The sequence below is a fragment of the Lathyrus oleraceus genome, chromosome 3 (genome assembly GCF_024323335.1).
Source record: "Lathyrus oleraceus cultivar Zhongwan6 chromosome 3, CAAS_Psat_ZW6_1.0, whole genome shotgun sequence".
NCBI lineage: Eukaryota > Viridiplantae > Streptophyta > Magnoliopsida > Fabales > Fabaceae > Lathyrus > Lathyrus oleraceus.
Genome location: NC_066581.1, coordinates 350,558,151 through 350,576,620, shown reverse-complemented (window position 1 = coordinate 350,576,620; position 18,470 = coordinate 350,558,151). Strand labels below are relative to the sequence as shown.

General features: G+C 34.7%; 1 protein-coding gene across 1 annotated transcript; it reads right to left on the bottom strand.

Moving 5' to 3' along the window:
* Positions 1 to 1,513: 1,513 nt before the first annotated feature.
* Positions 1,514 to 6,284, bottom strand: LOC127131241 (uncharacterized). Its single transcript, XM_051060171.1, has 3 exons — positions 6,159 to 6,284; positions 4,744 to 4,954; positions 1,514 to 1,671 (listed from the first exon to the last, which is right to left on the bottom strand). The coding sequence occupies exons 1-3, from the start codon at positions 6,282 to 6,284 to the stop codon at positions 1,514 to 1,516; spliced, it is 495 nt and encodes a 164-aa protein (XP_050916128.1).
* Positions 6,285 to 18,470: the final 12,186 nt, after the last annotated feature.

Genomic DNA, 18,470 nt, shown 5'->3' with positions numbered 1-18,470 from the left:
GATAACCCTTTCAACATAACTCTAGTCCTTAGAAGCCTCTATAATTACACCTCCACTCAAAGGGAGAAGGGACAGACCCTAAGTGATACACATCCTCTACACCCTAAAGAGCATAACATTCATTCAGTCTTAACACACGACGTCTTATAATCATATGCTTTCTACCAAGCAGCACTGATCATCAACAGGGAGTCTCACCTCAGTGAGTAGGTCTCCTAAACTACCTTAAAACATCTGAGTACAGAGCTTCTCGTCGTTGTGGGGAAGCCCTAACCAACATATTATGTTATAAACCTACTAACATATCTAAGACTTCATACCCTTGTAGGGGGAACATGCACACTTGTAATTTTTGACCAGTACAAAATCAGAGTGACAAAACATAATGTGAAGAAGTAGGGAGAAGCAAACTAGCGAAAATGATTAAACATCACCCCTAAATCTTCCCTAAGAAAAAGAAAAAAAATATCTACAAAAAAGAGATATTAAACCCATATGTAATTAGGATCTTATTCTCACCACAATAGGCCAGTGTCGTGATAATATCATAAAGCAAAAAAGGAGAAGTGAGAGAAGTACTAGTCTATGCGAAGAGGGATCAAAATCTAGTCTTATCCAAAACTAAACACTCTACCAGAGGTTCATTAAACTAATTATAGAAGAAATTAACCACTTCTTGGTTGATCTCAACAACCCCCTTAATTTAACTCTCTCTCTCTCTCTCACACACACACCTTAAAGTCTAGGATTGTGTTCCTCGTGTATTTACTCTTTATGCAATAATGAAAAAATCAAGAATTAATATCACCCTCCTTAAGCCACTTAGTTTTAGACCTATAAAAGCATTTGAATTTTTTAATCCTAAGTAAGTACCAGAGATCCGCAATAGCTCTTGACCTGGTCACTGCCTATTCCACTGAAAAATACCAATGGTAGCTCTAGAGTCTAGAGAAGTCATTATCTCTTAAGGAATTAATTTGGAATTCAATATTGCAAAAAATAATTTTATTGCCTCAAGGGACTCTTTCAAACTCTTTTCTAAGAGAATAAGAGATTTTTCCTCTGATGTCGCCTTTTTAATGGTGTCTCTCATATGATTCCGCTCTTTAACCAACTACATCAAAAAATCCCTCCCTTTGGCAAAATTTTCTATGGAAATAGGGAGTTTGGACTTTAGGTCACTCATGGCTTGGGTGTGGTTCACATGAGAGACGTGGTCCATCAACTGCCTTTAAGCATATGATTTAACATCAAATCAGACAACTTGTGAGGCTCCATCTTATGGGATGACGTGATATTCACTAGTAAAATCCTCAAGGAATGGGAGGTGAGGGCTAGTGAACTTTATGGCACCAAAAGTTGGATCAGTCCATATCGAGGATCGATGGGACATGTCATACCTAATTGGAAAAGAGCATTCACCATATTTATTCTCATCCAAGAGCACTGTAGCACCATCCTTTGGGGTAGGAGATGAATTTTGTCCTTGCTTCTGAGTCTTGAAGGGGCATGTCTAATTGGGGGCATTTCCTATGACATGCCTCTTGCTTCCTTTCACTACGAGGCCGCATGGATGACTCTTTATATCATCTGCGCGTTGCCCTTGATGCTCAGCCTTCTTCCTTGATAGGTGTTCCTTCCTTTCATCTAGAGGGTTGAACGACATTTTCTCTGCAAAAAGGAAAAAGAAAGACATAATTAACTAAACATGTAAATAATCATAATAAAGTGAGGCTCACTATGATCTCAAACTTTGGTAGATACTTTTTTATCTTGATGTCTTTACCCAATCTAATATAATCATGGTACGAGAGATCATGACCTTAAATTCTTCCAAGAGCTGAAACACCTTCCTCTAAACAAGGGTGATGTCTTCATAGTTAAAATAAGAGACCGCCATTGGATTCTCTATTTGAGTCAAAAGGAAGCGAGGAATGCCATTCGCCCAAGATGTGATAATGAAGGTGTCATCTCGCCCCATAACCTTCACAAATGTTTCTTTCAAATTCTTACAATTGTTAGATTAGGGCTTGAACAATGCTCTTATAAATATGGAACTCAAGGTCACCCAATCGCTTGTGGTACCGGTTTTGGTACCGTAAAAGGAAAATAACATTGTAACACCCTAAGCCCTGATACTTATATATTAAGATTTACACGACAATCTAAGGTATCACCAATGACAAAACCTTTAACAAAACAAACATTTAACAATCACACATCGGTATATCCATATCATACAACATTTGTTATCGTATGCTCACCTTTGCTTAGGGTATCATCGTGGCGGTGTCGATTTTATTTAAAATAAAAAACTTTCCAACTTAGACTTTTAGTTTGAATCTTCAAATCACGATAAATGGTTTTCAAAAATAAAGAGTTATCATGTTCTACTCTTTAACAACTTTAGCATAAACAAAATAAAACATATTAGGCTCCAACAAAACATAATAAGAAAATAAACATTCACAACCCTGATGTTACAGGAATAGAGCAAGACTTCTAAACAACGATGAAACTAAACGAAGTAACTCCATGAGCTAACTTCCACTTACAATAGCAAACTCTACTCTCGGGTATCTGCAAGATGTCCATGGTGGACAATATGAAACCAAAGGGGGTGAGAAATAATAAACAAAAATAAACAATGTAAAGAATGCTAAGGTAGATGACATATCATAACACACGCATTCAGTTACATAAATCAACAGCCACAGTGTCTCACACCCTTTACAACAACATATACACATTCACATCCAATCATAAACATTATGAACAATCAACTACATATGCAATCATGTATGCAAATGTACTCCATAACTGACTTATTATGCATGCGGTACCATTCATGAACACTCAAATTCATCTCGCTCCCAATTCCCATCTTAGGACCAGAGCACACAAAACAGTTACCATCAGCATATGTAACATTTCACCGATTCCCATATGAAACTGGCTACTCGCTCTCGGTCCCCACCATAGGGCCAAAGCACACCAAAGTTCGTTACCATCATCATAGGTAATTATTTAATATAACTAGCTACTCGCTCCTGATTTATACCACTGGACCAGAGCACGCCAAGACTAGACTGAAGTTCGTACACCATGATGCATTACTCTAAACAAAAAGCATTATCACCAGAAGGTTCACCATGAACATCTAACCATTTAGGCACCACATCATTCATCATATGCAATAATTATTCAATGTTATGACATCAATAAACAGAACACACATCAAATAGCAGCAGCTCAACAAATGCAAATTCATAGGCATTTATTCATGTTAATTCACTAGAACAACAATACATCATTCGATAAACACAACGGTTCGCCAACTGATCATACAACTCATCATAAACATTTCTACAGTAGGAACAAGATTATAACTCAAATAATTCACCAAGCACCATTATGAGATAGCTCTGTGCATTAGCTTTCCAACGCTTCAAACCACGTTTCATTTGACTTACGAAACAGAAGATACAACCAAAATCGACAAAGGGGTCAACTATCCAAAACATGAGCCAATTGATTGCTCCAGGGGGGTGCAATCGATTATCTCAACTCAGTGACTTTAATTTTTATCGAGTTTTACTGACCCAATCGATTGCTCAAGGAAGCCAATCGGAAGCCAATCGATTGGTCTATGCTGAAATTGCCTAGAAACCCAATTTTAACGTACATTCATTATCTTCTTCATCCCCTAACCTCCCCTTATCATTCTAATCAATTCATCCAATTTTAATAGACCCAAAATATTAATTAACAATGCAACATATCATCATAATCAACACTGTATACATCACTTATTTCATCATAATCCATGAAAATTCCATCATCAAATTTAACAACAAATTTCATCAATTCATGAATGACACTCAAACTTTCATACCTCCATCAATGGTAAAACTTCATACACACAAGTTCATGATAGTTCATACATGGATTCATCATAGCAACACATATAAACACAAGATCCATCAACAATTTTCAAAAATTCATCATAAACCATTCATAAGAAGAAAAATCTAAGCACCCTAATGAGGTTAAGGACTCTTCATCTCTATGCCTTACCTTGGATTTCCAGCAAATGATGATGAATCAAGTAACTTTTATGGCTTCTTTCTTTAAAACCCTAGCTTTTTTATCTTCTCCCTTCCAAAAGCTCTTCTTCACCTTTTTCCTCTTTTCTCAAATTTTACGTACTGACAAATTCTCCCCAAAAACCTAGATTTTGTCCTAACTTTTAAGATATATACTAACCTCCTTACTTTCGTTTAATTAATATTTTTTCCCAGTTTAACTTTATCTTCTCTTCTCTTACCACAAACTTTCCTCAAATCCCATAATTGGCCTAAACTCTCATTTTCTCCAATTTCTTATTTTATCAATAATAATAATTAAATTTTCAATTATTATAATTATTTTCTAATTTACTCTACCTTCTCACCACCCCTTACTATTTCTACCACACCTTAATAACACATACTTAAATAATTTATTTTAAATCACACCAACATCCAATAATTAAATAAAATAAACCCAATTTATTCAATTAAATAATTTAATTTAATTTTTGGGTGTTACAACTCTCCCACACTTAGAAACAATTTCACCCTCGAAAATTCCCTGAAGGAAATAGGGTCAGATACGAATCTCTCATCTGACTCCCCAGCTCCCAAGTTATGCTTCCACTAGCTGGTCCTCCCCACATTACCTTCACCAAGGCAATCTCCTTACCACACAAGTGCTTCACTTCTCGATACTCTATCTGCATGGGTGATGCCTTAACAGTCAAGTTCACTCTCACCTGTATATCTTCCACTTGGATCACATGAGACGAATTCAAAAGGTATCTCCTCAACTGAGACACACGAAACATATCATGAATATTAGCAAGTAGTGGTGGCAAGGCAATCTGACAGGCCACCTCTCCTATCCTCTGTAAGATCTGGTATGGACCAACAAAATGCGGCATAAGTTTTTTAGAGTTCAAAGCTCGACTAAAACCGGTTACTGGAGTAACTCTAAAAAATGGTCTCCCTCTTGGAACTCAAGTGCTTTCCTCCTCTTATCATGGTAACTCTTCTGGCGAATCTGTGAAGCTTTCATCTTTTTTGGATCATCTTGATCTTCTTAGAAGTTTATTGCATAATCTTAGGTCCAATCACCGTACTCTCTCCAGATTCATAGCAACATAGAGGTGTCATACACCTCCTACCATACAATGCCTCGAACGGGGCCATCCCAATACTTGAGTAAAAACTATTATTATAAGTGAACTTAATCAACGACTAGTAGTTATCCCAATCACCTCATTGTTCTAGTACACAAGCCCTCAATAGATCCTCTAAATATGGGATAGTCCTATTCGTTTTTCCACCAGTCTGCGGGTGATAAGCGGAACTCAACTTAAGCTTAGTAGCCAACGCCTCTTGCAAACTCTGCCAAAACCTCGCCGTGAACCTTAGATCTCTATCTTATACAATGCTCTATGAAATACCATGCAGAGAAACAATCTTCTCAATGTACAACTCAACCAATTTCTGCAAAGGATAACTAATATTAATCGGTATAAAATGATCCAATTTAGTCAGTCTAGCAACAGTTACCCAAATAGAATCTCATCCTTTCGTTGTCTTCGGCCAACTTGTCACGAAATCCATGGAAATGTTATCTCACTTCCACTCTGTAATACTCAACGGTTGCATCAGACCCAATGACTTCTGATGTTCAATCTTCGACTTCTAACATGTCAAACAAGCATAAACAAACGCAACTACTTCCTTCTTCATTCTTGGCCACCAAACCAATTTCTTCAAGTCTGGATACATTTTAGTGGCACCTGGATGAACCCTCAACCCACGTATATGACCTTTCTCAAGAATACTCTTCTCAAGTTCAGGTACATCGGGTACACAAACCTTGTCTATTAACCTCATCACACCATCCTCATCAATTCTAAAGTCACCATCCTTATCTTGATTGATTAACACCAATCAGTCAACCAATCCCACAACGGTCTTCTGACCTTCTCTGATCTCTTCAAGAATACCACTTGCCAATTTCAACATACCCAAATTCATACTATTAAAAGTCTTTTCACATACTAAACTCATGTCTTTGAATTGCTCAATCAATTCCAACTCTCAAACCATCAACATTGACATATGCAATGACTTTCTACTCAATGCATCAGCTACGACATTAGATTTACCAGGATGGTAACTCAAGCCAAAATCATAACCCTTCAGAACCTCGAGCCATCTTCTCTGCCTCATATTTAATTCCTTTTGATGAAATAGATACTTGAAACTCTTGTGATCACTGAACACTTCGAATCTAGAGTCAAACAAATAATGTCTCTAAGATCTTCAAAACGAACACTACAACTGCTAATTCAAGATCTTGCATAGGATAATTCCTTTCATGAACTCTCAACTGTCGAGAAGCGTAAGCCATAACTTGACCATTCTGCATCAACACACCTCCCAAACCCATCTTTGAAGCATCACAAAATACAAGAAATGACTCACTTAGATTCAACAAAATCAAAATTGGAGCATACGTCAACTTCTTCTTGAGTTCTTGGAAACTCTCTTCACAATACACATCCCAAACATAGGCTTGAACCTTTCGAGTTAACTGAGTCAAAGGTAATGCTAAATTCAAAAAAACTGCAATGAACTTCCTGTAGTAACCAGCCAACCCAAGAAAACTTCTAATTTCAGTGACAAACTTCAGAGTCACCCATTATAACACAATATTTATCTTCGACGGATCAACCGCTATACCACCACTATAAATCACATGACCAAGGAAAATCACTTCTTGAAACTAAAACTCGCACTTGGACAACTTTGCGTACAACTGATTTTCTTTCAAATCTGCAATATAAATCTTTGATGTTCTACTCGCTCTTCATCGAACTTAGAATATATCAAGATGTCATCTATAAGCACAACCATGAACTAATCTAAATACGAACAAAATATTCTACTCACGTACTCTATGAACACTCCATGCATGTTATACACCCCAAACGGGATTACCGAATACTCGCAATGACCATACCTCGTCCTGAAAGCAGTTTTAAGAATATCTTCAATCTTCAGACGAATTTGATGATAACCCGAACAAAAATCTATCTTGCTGAACATACAAGAACATACCAATTGATCCATCAAATCATTAATCCTCATAAGTTGATACTCGTTCTTGATAGTAACCTTATTCAACTATCGGTAGTTAACACATAGACTCCTACTACCATCATTCTTCTTCACTAACAACACCAGTGCACCCCAAGGTGATACACTCAAACGAATAAACTTCTTTTCAAGAAGATCTTCCAGATGCTTCTTAAGTTCATTCAACTCTGAAGAAGACTTGCGATAAGGAGCCATCAATATAGGACTAGTACTCAATACTAAGTCTATAGTAAACTCCACTTCCCGCTTCGATGATAATTTACTGATATCATCTAGAAACAATTCCAGAAAGTCACACACCATATATAGCTCAACCATCACAACTTTACTCCCAGCCTTCGTAGAAGCTAACATCATAAACACTGTAGCATCATCGTTCACGAATTCATCCACTTACATAGCAGACACAAATAATTCATCATTGGCATCAAATTTCAAAAATGGCACTGACTTTGAGAAATAGTTGACATAAACTTCAAATCTTCATCTTCAACAAACTAAGGAAACAACACTGACTTATCTATCAACATGCACTCTTGCGAACAACGATACGATGAACCACCTTTCCATACCTGAAACATCTTAGAGAAGTAGAAGCTTTTTACTGACTTGTTTCAATCCATTTCCTACAATAAAGCGGTTATAAAAACAACGAGCACCAAGAATGTTTCACTCACTTGTCGCGAACTAAGGAACATACAACATTATAAAACCTGGCCGGACCGACCTACTATGATACCACTATGTAACACCCTAAACCCCGATACTTATACATTAACCTTTACACGACAATCTAAGGTGTCACCGAAGACAAAACCTTTAACAAAACAAACATTTAACAAACAGGCAACGGAATATCCACGTCATACAACACTTGTCATCGCACACTCACCTTCGCTTAGGGTATCATAACAGCGGTATCGATCTTATTTAAATTAATAAAAACATTACAACTTAGAGTTTTAGTCTCAATATTCAAATCATAATAACTGGTATTCAAAAATAAAGAGTTGTCATATTCTACTCTTTAATAAATTTAGCATAAACCAAATGAAACAAATTAAGCTCCCACAAATCATAATAATCAAACAAATGTTCCCAACCCCGATGTTACAAGATCAGAGCCAGACTTCTAAACAACAATGAAACTAAATGAACAAACTCCATGAGCTAACTTCCACTTACATCAGCAAACTATACTCCCGAGTATCTGCAAGATGTCCATGGTGAACAACATGAAAGAAAAAGGGTGAGAAACAACAAACAAATATAAGCAGTGTAAAGAATGCTAAGGTAGATGACACATCACAACATACACATTCAGTTACACAAATCAATAACCACATAGTATCACACCCTTAACAACAACATCTAGACACTCACATCCAATCATCAACATCATGAACAATCAGGTACATATGCAATTATGTATGCAAATGTACTTCACAACCGACTCATTATGCATGTGGTACCATTCATGAACACTCAGGTTCATCTCGCTCTCGATCCCCACCTTAGGACCATAACACACCAAATTGTTGCCATCACCATAGATAACACTTCACCGATTCTCATATGAAATTGGCTACTCACTCACGATCCCCACTATATGACCAGAGCACACCAAAGTTCATTACCATTACCATATGATTCACTAATTCTTTAGTAGAACTAATTACTCACTCCCAATTCATGCCACTGGATCAGAGCACACCAAAACTGGAGGGACTATATACCAATATAATTATATTAGACCCTATAAACTTACCAATATTGGAATGAAAAGGGCCAAAGAAGGAAATACGAAGCTGAGAAGGGATGGGAGAATACAACACACTGCTTAAAGTGTGGTTCTAGTTGCACATTGATCATAAATTACACCCATTTATTGCAACATGCTCACATTGGCTGTAATACTTGCCAGTGGGCCACATCACACACCCTTTGTCGGGCCTGGGTAAAACCAGCCTTTTCCCACTCATGAAACATAGGAAGTGACACGTCCTTGAGTACTAATGGTATGAAAGCTTAGTCAAAGGCGGAGGTTATGTTCTCTCGAATAATATGGTGAATAACGGTTTCCACGCTCATGAGAGAAGTAGAGTAACCACTCATGGGTCCAAGTATCCAGACCTAGTAGACTTCTATAAGTTGCTCAACTATAGGGTTGGGGAGGGGGGATATTCAATTCACCCAGAAAGCATACATATACAGAGTTTTTCACTATTATGCATGAGCTTTCTCAAACACCATCACCAATCCTAAAAACTTCAGACAACCCTACGCAGTTATGGGTTATCTCTCATTGTGCTTTTAGCAAATACTTATTCACTAGGATACCATCACAAGTGAATTCACATTGTCTTTGTGCGAGGATCACCCAATCCTTTTGGATATAATAATAAAATTTACCACATTATGGTTTTTATTAGCACAATTATTACAAACTTTGTTTTCTATCCAACTGATATTTGCAAAGAACCAAAGTTTATATATTTACCTATAAAAAGTTTGTCTGATCAATTTCAGGTCATTGGTTATTCTATTTTTGATTTTACATATTGCTTTGATGACCAGAAGTCTACATTTGATTTAATTTTTTGTGATGGCAACTGTAGCTATTTCTTGGAAGAATGATAAGCAAATTCTTACAAATACATCTACCATGGAGACAAAGTATGTCACTTTCTATGAGACTACTTGTTAAGCTATGTGGTTGAAGAACTTAATCTTTCGTTTCAAAGTGTATGAAACCAAATTTAGACCACTCGTAATATATTGTGACAATATTGTAGGTGTGCATTTTTCTCAAAATACTAACAAATCTTCATGCTCAATTATTTTATTTGTTATTACATTTTATTTTAAATAAGTGAATATTATATTATATTGTGTTGTTGAATAGCCTGTAATGGATTACAGTGTTCTTTCTTTGTTAGTTTATTGAGAGATCTCTCCTTAATATATAGGAGTTATATATTTTGACTATTTCATTAAGTCAATTTAATTCTAATTGTCGTACCAACTATAAGTAAGAAGACGATACACTTCTCACATATTTTCTATATTTGAATAAATGAACCATACAATAAAACAATGTGCACAATTTTATTAATTTCTAATTATATATGTAATGTTACGTGTCTAAGTTAAATAAATATTTATCATGTTCACCATCCCATTCGTGTATGTGGCCACTTATCTAAAAACTATTATTTAAAATTTTATTAAAAAAATATATAGACCTAACTTATTCAATGCAAATTTATAATTTAATAGTTTGAATTACTGATTTTTAAATAAAGATAAATTATTAAATAAAAAAGAAGTGGGGTATAAAACCTAATTCATCTTTAATACATCATTAAAAAAACTTTCAAAAGTACAAAAGTAAATTTCATCAAGTATTATAATAAAAAAATTGTATTAATTAATCTATTTACATATGCATTTTCTCTTTTTTTTTCTTCTTCTGACGCAAACAAACTCAATTCATTTCAATAATCAATTGTTATTAAATACAAGGAGGAATCAAATGAAAACTCTTACGCCTAGTTCAAAAATTGATCACTTTAGCTAACAAGTGGGCAATCGAATTTGCTTGACGTTTAACAAACTTTACCTCAAAGTCGGAATATAAGGCTAATAAATTCTTAATATTAGAAATAATCAAACTAAATTATGAATTACCATCATAATTTGCATGAACATCTTTCATTACCATTTGAGAATCACTCTAAAAGATAACAAACTTCATTTGCATCAGAATGGCTCCCCGCATAACTTCTTTCAAGGCCAATGCCTCAACTTCTATGACGGAGTAATGACCAATATCTCATGTTATTCCCGCCATGATGAACCTTCTGTTGCAACCCTATAACACCACCCTCTATTTCTTGTTTTCCTTTGATTGTTAAATCCAACATCAACATTACATTTCACTCATCCTATCCGAGGTGGTTGCCACGATGGTTGCTGTTGACTTTGTTGTTCAGTGTCATTACCAGTTGAAGTTGTGTTATGAACCATTAATTCCAACTATGGAACGCTTGCATACCTAATTTATTCGCCTCATCTTTCTCATTATTGAACAACCAATTATTTCTATTATTCTAAAGCACCTATAACATAACAACAACTGTACATGCAACCATCATATCCTATTTACTATAGATATCCTAAATTATCGTCCTCGTTTCATTGAAAGTTTGTAACCGTGGTGTGATGATGTCATTCAAACCTGCCACATTCCAGCACTATGATGTTGTTGTAAACTCAAAAAACACGTGTCATTCATCTTCTACACCTCATTCACATAACTGACATATAGTAGGACACTTAACATAGTACTATCGCAATTGAGCTCGAGTAGGGAGGCACATACGGCAGATCCGTTAAAGTAAATTCTTAGCTTTTGGTGGAGCTCTTATACTCCACAAGCTACCCCAGTCACCTTCTACACTTCCACCTCTTTGATTACTTTGAGCACTCATCCATACCTTATATCTTGTTTTAACACTATAGATACTGGTTTATTCCTCTCTCCAAACCAAACAACCCTCACTAACATATTCTAATATGGGCACCTTCCTCATTTTCCTTAACTACATCATGAGTAAACAATTGTTTTAGTTTATGAACATCCCATTATTTACCATTAGTAAGCATAAGACTTTAAACCTTAATAGTATACATACATTGGCCTTGTGGTGCGCACACCTAACATTTTCCTGGACTTTTCAACCATGGTTCAGACATTACATTAATCTTGCTCCCATTACCAATCCTCCCTCTACAGCCATGGGTGATAATATCCCTAACTTTCCATAAATTTCTCCAGACATAGCTAGGGTTATGTCAATCTATCCGAAAGCTATCTAATACCATTGTTGTTATTACTTCCTCTCTACCAGAATGAGTTTAACATTTTCTCAATTTTTTTATCGTGGTGTCTAGTATGATAAAGATACTCATAACATAAGAGGGAATAACATGAAGAACTGATTTGATCATTACCTCTTTCCCTTCCTTGGACAACGAACAACCTCTCCATGAGTTAATTCTCTTCCAAATACGGTCTTTAATGAATGAAAATTTTCCTTTTTGCTTCTTCCGACCATTGAAGGCAAGTCCAAATAAGTTTTTGTGCCTAATACATGGCAAATACCCATTAGTTGTGAGAGATCTTCTTGTGTTGGTCTACTAATGTTACGGCTGAAAAACAACTCTGAATTAGTTTATTAATGCAATTTTCTCTTTTAAAATGTAAGATAATTTGAATCATTAAATTATAATTTATGATAACTTATTAAAAAAATGTACTTATAAAAAAATATTTTAATCATAATTTGAACTATCTTCAAAGAAAACAATTTTTTAAATTATATTTTCCATTCCACAACAACACTTGATTTCATTATATTGAGGTAGATATATGGACCAAGGTTCCTTTACCAATCTGTGTAATACGGGTTGCACGAGACCGTTTAACCGTGAATTATGCATATTTAATTTGCGAATTTACAAGTTGTTTGTCACCCGTCTAAAACTTATTTTTAAAATTAATTATATTTATATCTTTTAGAGTTAAATATGTTTGTGGTTCTCCTATATATCTCAAATTTTGTTTTTAGACTTTCAAAATATTTTTTTCAAAAAATAATCATCCTAAAATTTTTCACCCATATTTTTGGTCCCTAATACTAAAACCTTCGTTAAAACTGTCATTAATTTTGTCGTTAAATAATAAAGTGTCGCTAAAACTGTCATTAATTTTGCCGCTAAATAATAAAACATCGATAATTCAGCCGTTAAGTTGTAAATCATCGCTAAGTTGCAGGAGGCACCAAAAATGTGAATGAAATTTTTGAGGAGGATTATTTTTTAAACAAAATATTTTAAAGGTCTAAAAATGAAATTCGAGATATTTAGGAGGATCACAAACATATTTAACCTTATCTTTTATAATTTATCCATGATAAATTTGTGATAAAACCGTGTAGTTAATTGATGGGTTTAAAATATATATTAATTTTTTTTTATATATTCTTTCATATTTTTGTGGTTAATACTTATCCTTTATAAATTTTAGATTTAAATAATCTTTTGATCCCTATCAGTTGGTGTGTTTTTGTTTTTCGTCTCTATATCTTTTTTTTTAATAAAATATTTAATTATTTAATTATATTTAATTTTAATCCATAAAATTAAAATTCATAGTAAAAATCGACGAATTTTCTACTAATTTTCTTGATTAAAATCGTCCTTTATGAATTTTATGATTAATAGTAAAAGTCGTCTCTATATCTTTTTTATATATTAATATTTTTATGATTAATACTTATCCTTTATGAATTTTAGGTTTAAATAATCTTTTAGTCCTTATTAACTCACGTATTTTTATTTTTCGTCTCTATATCTTTTTCTTCTGAATAAAATCTTTCAATATTAAATTTTATTTGATTTTAATTTCAGAAAAATCCATAAATTTTCTACAAATTTTCTTGTGGATTTTAACAATTATAGACACGTCAATTCAAACCACATGATATGTAGGTTTATGTGGAACGAGTTAGCCCTTATACCAAATTCCAATTTTAATTGACATAAATTATTTGGATAGTTAATCTATCTATTAATTAATTATTACATGTAAAGAAATTCAACCTCTTATTTACCTCATTAATTGCCACCCCTGAGAAACCGGGCCTCACTCACCTTCTGCTCTTGCATCACTATCATTTGAAAAGATCAAGTACATTGCCAAGGACCTCATTTAGATCTATCTACCTTACAAACAGAAAAATATCCAATATCCAAGAAGAGCTACTTTAATCATTTTTGGATCTAAACAAATGGTTCTCTTTTCTACTTAACTTTATAAATAATAATAATAATAATAATAATAATAATAATAATAATAATAATAATAATAATAATAATAATAAATGATAATAATAATAATATATATATATATACGATTAATGAATCAGATAAATTATTTAAAAAATTAAACTGAATTAAAAATATATTTAAATTCAAGATCTCTAGTTAAGTAGATAAAGATGTTTGTCATCTCATCAAATTACTATTTAATCGCTTTGTGTTTTAGATTTTAAATTAATACAGCTATGGATGAGTCCATAAAACAAAAGTGGTTTGTATTTATGTTTGTAAGGTCTATAATTATTGTTCTCTCATCCGAATTTTACACGATAGATATAATATATATGATATATTTTTTAAGTGGTAGCTTGGGACTAGAAGTACCACTAATAATTGATTGTAATGTCTGTCTTGTTAGTGATATTATTAAAAATCGCCAAAATATGTAACGTATCTACGAAACATAAGTCCCACAATGCATGTACACACATTACACCTACAAAATAAAAATAGTAGTGACTATGCAACAAAATTTGATCAAGGATTATGATTGGATAGAAATTTGAACTTTTAAATTATTATTTAATTGGGCCTTCAATTTTTTTAGATATTTTTATCTATGAATGATATTATATATTGTAGTCTGTTGACATATTTAAAGTATCAAATAAAAAAAATCTTTAATTTTATTAGTTAGCTTTCTATTTATTTTCATAGTTTGGATTTTTTTTCCAGATGTTAATTGTTTTGTTAGGTTTTTGTTTTGAAACCTAAGATGCTTTCATTCTTACCCTCAATCTTTAAATGACAAATTCTAGACCAATTTGTTAGATTTATCTAATATTTTTTGGGGTTATAATCGATAGTTATTTTGCTTTGTGAAAAACGGGTTAATCATGATTATGATGGGGTGCATAAGTAGTCTACTTTATTGGTTAAGTATTTTTTTTTTTTAAATTAAAGTCTGAGTATCTAAAACTTGATTGGTGCGGAAAAAAGTGTGGGCCTTAAGTTGGAAATTGTCAAAATCCAAAGCAAGTTTCTTTGGGGTGGAACTTCTAATCTCAAGCACATTCATTGGATAAGTTGGAAGATCGTGTGTTTACCGAAAGAGAAAGTTGATTGGGTATAAAGGACATTGCTTCTTTCAACTTGTCTCTCCTATTGAAGTGGAAATGGAGGTTTATCACGGACGAAAGGGCTTTAGGAAACGCATTTTGGAGCATATGTATTCGTCTCCATTGTCTAACTTAACTATGACATTGTTGTGCAATGACGGGGCTGAAGGGCGTAAAAGCAACTCTATTTGGTGGGCGAATATCATAACTTTGGGTTTGATAAGGAGAAGTCTTCAGACAAGTTTGTTGGTAATATCATCGACACATTGGGAGATGGGAGGAGAATTTCTTTTTGACATTTTAAGTGGTTGGCTAACCAATTCTTGAAGGAAGCTTTTCCCAATCTGTTCCTTATTTTGTCGAATTGTAAGGACAGTGCGGCTGAGTCGGGGTTCTGGTGTGGGGCTGCTTGGAATTAGACGGTGAATCCTCCTTCCGTAATTCCTAGTTTGGAGTTGAGTCGTGATTTAGTGGACCTTGAATCCTCTATGCCGGAGAAGACACTTGTTGTTGGGCGGATCAATAGTTTTGCGTGGCTTTCAAATGCTTTGGGTGATATTTATGTTAGCTCTTGTTATGAGTTATTGTCCCTCGACAGACAACAATGCGGTTTCGAAGGAAATGTGGTTTTGGCTTTAAAGGAAATGTGGAGATCCATAATTCCATCTAATATTCAGATTTTTTTCGTGGAGGTTTTTATTGGACAAGTTGGATATGAAGGATCAACTGTTGAAAAGAGGAGTTAATTTTAGAGGTAACGATTCGGTTTGTGTTATGTGGAGTTGCTTTGTTAAAATAACTAACCATTTCTTTTTGGAGTGCATTTGTGCGGTTAACATTTAGAAGGGAGTGAAGAAGTGGTTTGGGCTGGAGTTGATGACTTCCTCAAGTTGTGTAGCTTCTTTCCTTTGTTTCTCTAGTTCGTTGCGTAAAGAGGTTGGGAATGCGTTTGGGAACATTATTTGGTCTTTATCTGTGTGGTCTTTGTGGATTGGTAGAAACAACCAAATATTTAGAAGTATGGACTTTAATGTAGAGGATTCGATTAACTCTTTCATTTTCCTTTCTTGGAGATGGTTGTGCTATGGATCTAGTTCTTCTTTTTCTTGTGCTTATTTTGATTGGTTTTCTTCTCCTGTTAGCTGTCTTAGGCGGATGTATCTGTTTGTAAGTGCTTGGGTATCCCTTGTACTTTGTTTGTTAATTCCAATACCTATTTAAAAAAACCTTACCCCATAAAGGATAGGGGCTAGGGTTATATATTATGTGGCTAGGTCCCCTATGTAATCATTCAATAAAAAACATAACTGACGGCTTCATAACTTGCCCCATTGAAAGTTGTGAATAAGGAGTGTGAGAACGACAACCCTTATACTCAAATCACGTCTTCAACAAGTAAGTGTTATGTTCTAATTTCATATAATTGATCCGTTAATTTTTTTGTTTACACATTTTGTAGGTGTTTAATTGGCTGCATTATATGGTAAAACACTAGATGGGTACTAATGTCTTGACTGCTGTCATGACATGTATGTGTGACTACATTGTAGTTACTGCAGGACTAGCTAACACAGGATGTATTGAATGTCAAACTGGATGCTGTGACATTCATACCTGTCAACAGATACTAAGGAATAGAATAGCAGGTGTTCTGTTAGAACTTAGTATTTATTTCCAGTCTGGTTATCAAGGAAAGACCAGACCTGGCATAAGGCCTACTGACTGAATGTCAAACTGGATGTTATGACATTCATCATTGACAGCAGCTACTGAACATTAGACAGAGTGGTGTTCTGTTATAATTCAGCATGTAACTTAGTTTGTTCTTCAAGAGAATAACATAACTAACTTAAGGCCAAATGTGTAAATGTTAAGTTGGACACTTTGACATTTATTAATGTAAGCTGTTATTGTAGTATGGTCATTTTGATCATGTACAGGTCAGCAAAATTGTACAGTCTGTTTTCTGGAAAAACAGACTCAGCATATGGACCTTGATGTCAAGCTGAATATCGTGACATTCATGCCTGACAACATATGCTATATTGTAGGTTGTTCAGTTTTCTGTTTCAGCTTTTTCTCAGGCTATTCTTCAGGGATTCAACTACTGAGAGAAAATCCAGGAAATCAACAACCAAGCTACATTCAATGAACCTAACAAATAGCCTATTTGTTAGTAACCTAAATGTTGAATTTATGGGAACTCGCGTGACCTTAAATTCAGGAGAATACAGGTGCAAAAGCCCAGGATACTGCAATATAAAAGGAAGGCGTTCCTTCATTCAGTTTCAGGGATTTTGAGGCGTGAAGATTTTGTGTGTCCATCATACTTCACTGCTGTATTTTTGTGAGTCTTGTATTAGACGTATCTTGTAAGCCAAGCCATTATCAAGTAGATGATAGCTTTGGCATAGGGTGTTCATTGAGTTGTAAGTGTTGTGTCACTCAAAGCTTTTAAGCGTGAGTGCTGTGTATCTTGATTAAAGCTGTGGAGCACAATCAAGAGTTGTTTGAAGTGTGACTTCAACTTGTCTTTAATAGTGTTTAAAGATAGTAATCACTGAGGTGATTGAGGGGGAGTGAGTAGGAACTCTGATCTTAGGTTAAGATTGAAATTGCATTGGGTAGTGATTAAGTGATAAGTTGTAAACGGGTGAGTTTAGCTTTGAATTGATACTACTAATAGTGGATTTCCTCCCTGGCTTGGTAGCCCCCAGATGTAGGTCATGTTGGACTGAACTGGGTAAACAATTACTTGTGTTATTTACTACACTTACTGTTAAGTTCTGCATAATTCCTGTCTGTGCAGAATTGGATGTCATAACAACCAGTGTGACATTCAAAGTCTGATAACTAGAATTTCAATTGGCATCAGAGCAGGCACCCTGCCTGTGAATTTCTGGGTGAGATCTAGGGAAGTTACTTTCTAGTACCATGGACAAGGATTTAGGACACTCAAACAGACCACCCATGTTGGATGGCTCTAACTATGATGACTGGAAGCCTCGTATGATAGCCTTCTTAAGGTCTCTAGACAGCAAAGTCTGGAGAGCTGTCAACAAGGGATGGGAACATCCAATGAGGACAGGTGAAGATGGAGTCAGTGTGCAGATTCCTGAAGAAGAGTGGGACAAGGAGCAAGAGGCATTAGCTCTTGGAAATTCCAAGGCCTTGAATGCATTGTTCAATGGAATCAGCAAGAACATCTTCAGGCTGGTACACCACTGTGAACTAGCTAAGGAAGTTTGGGATA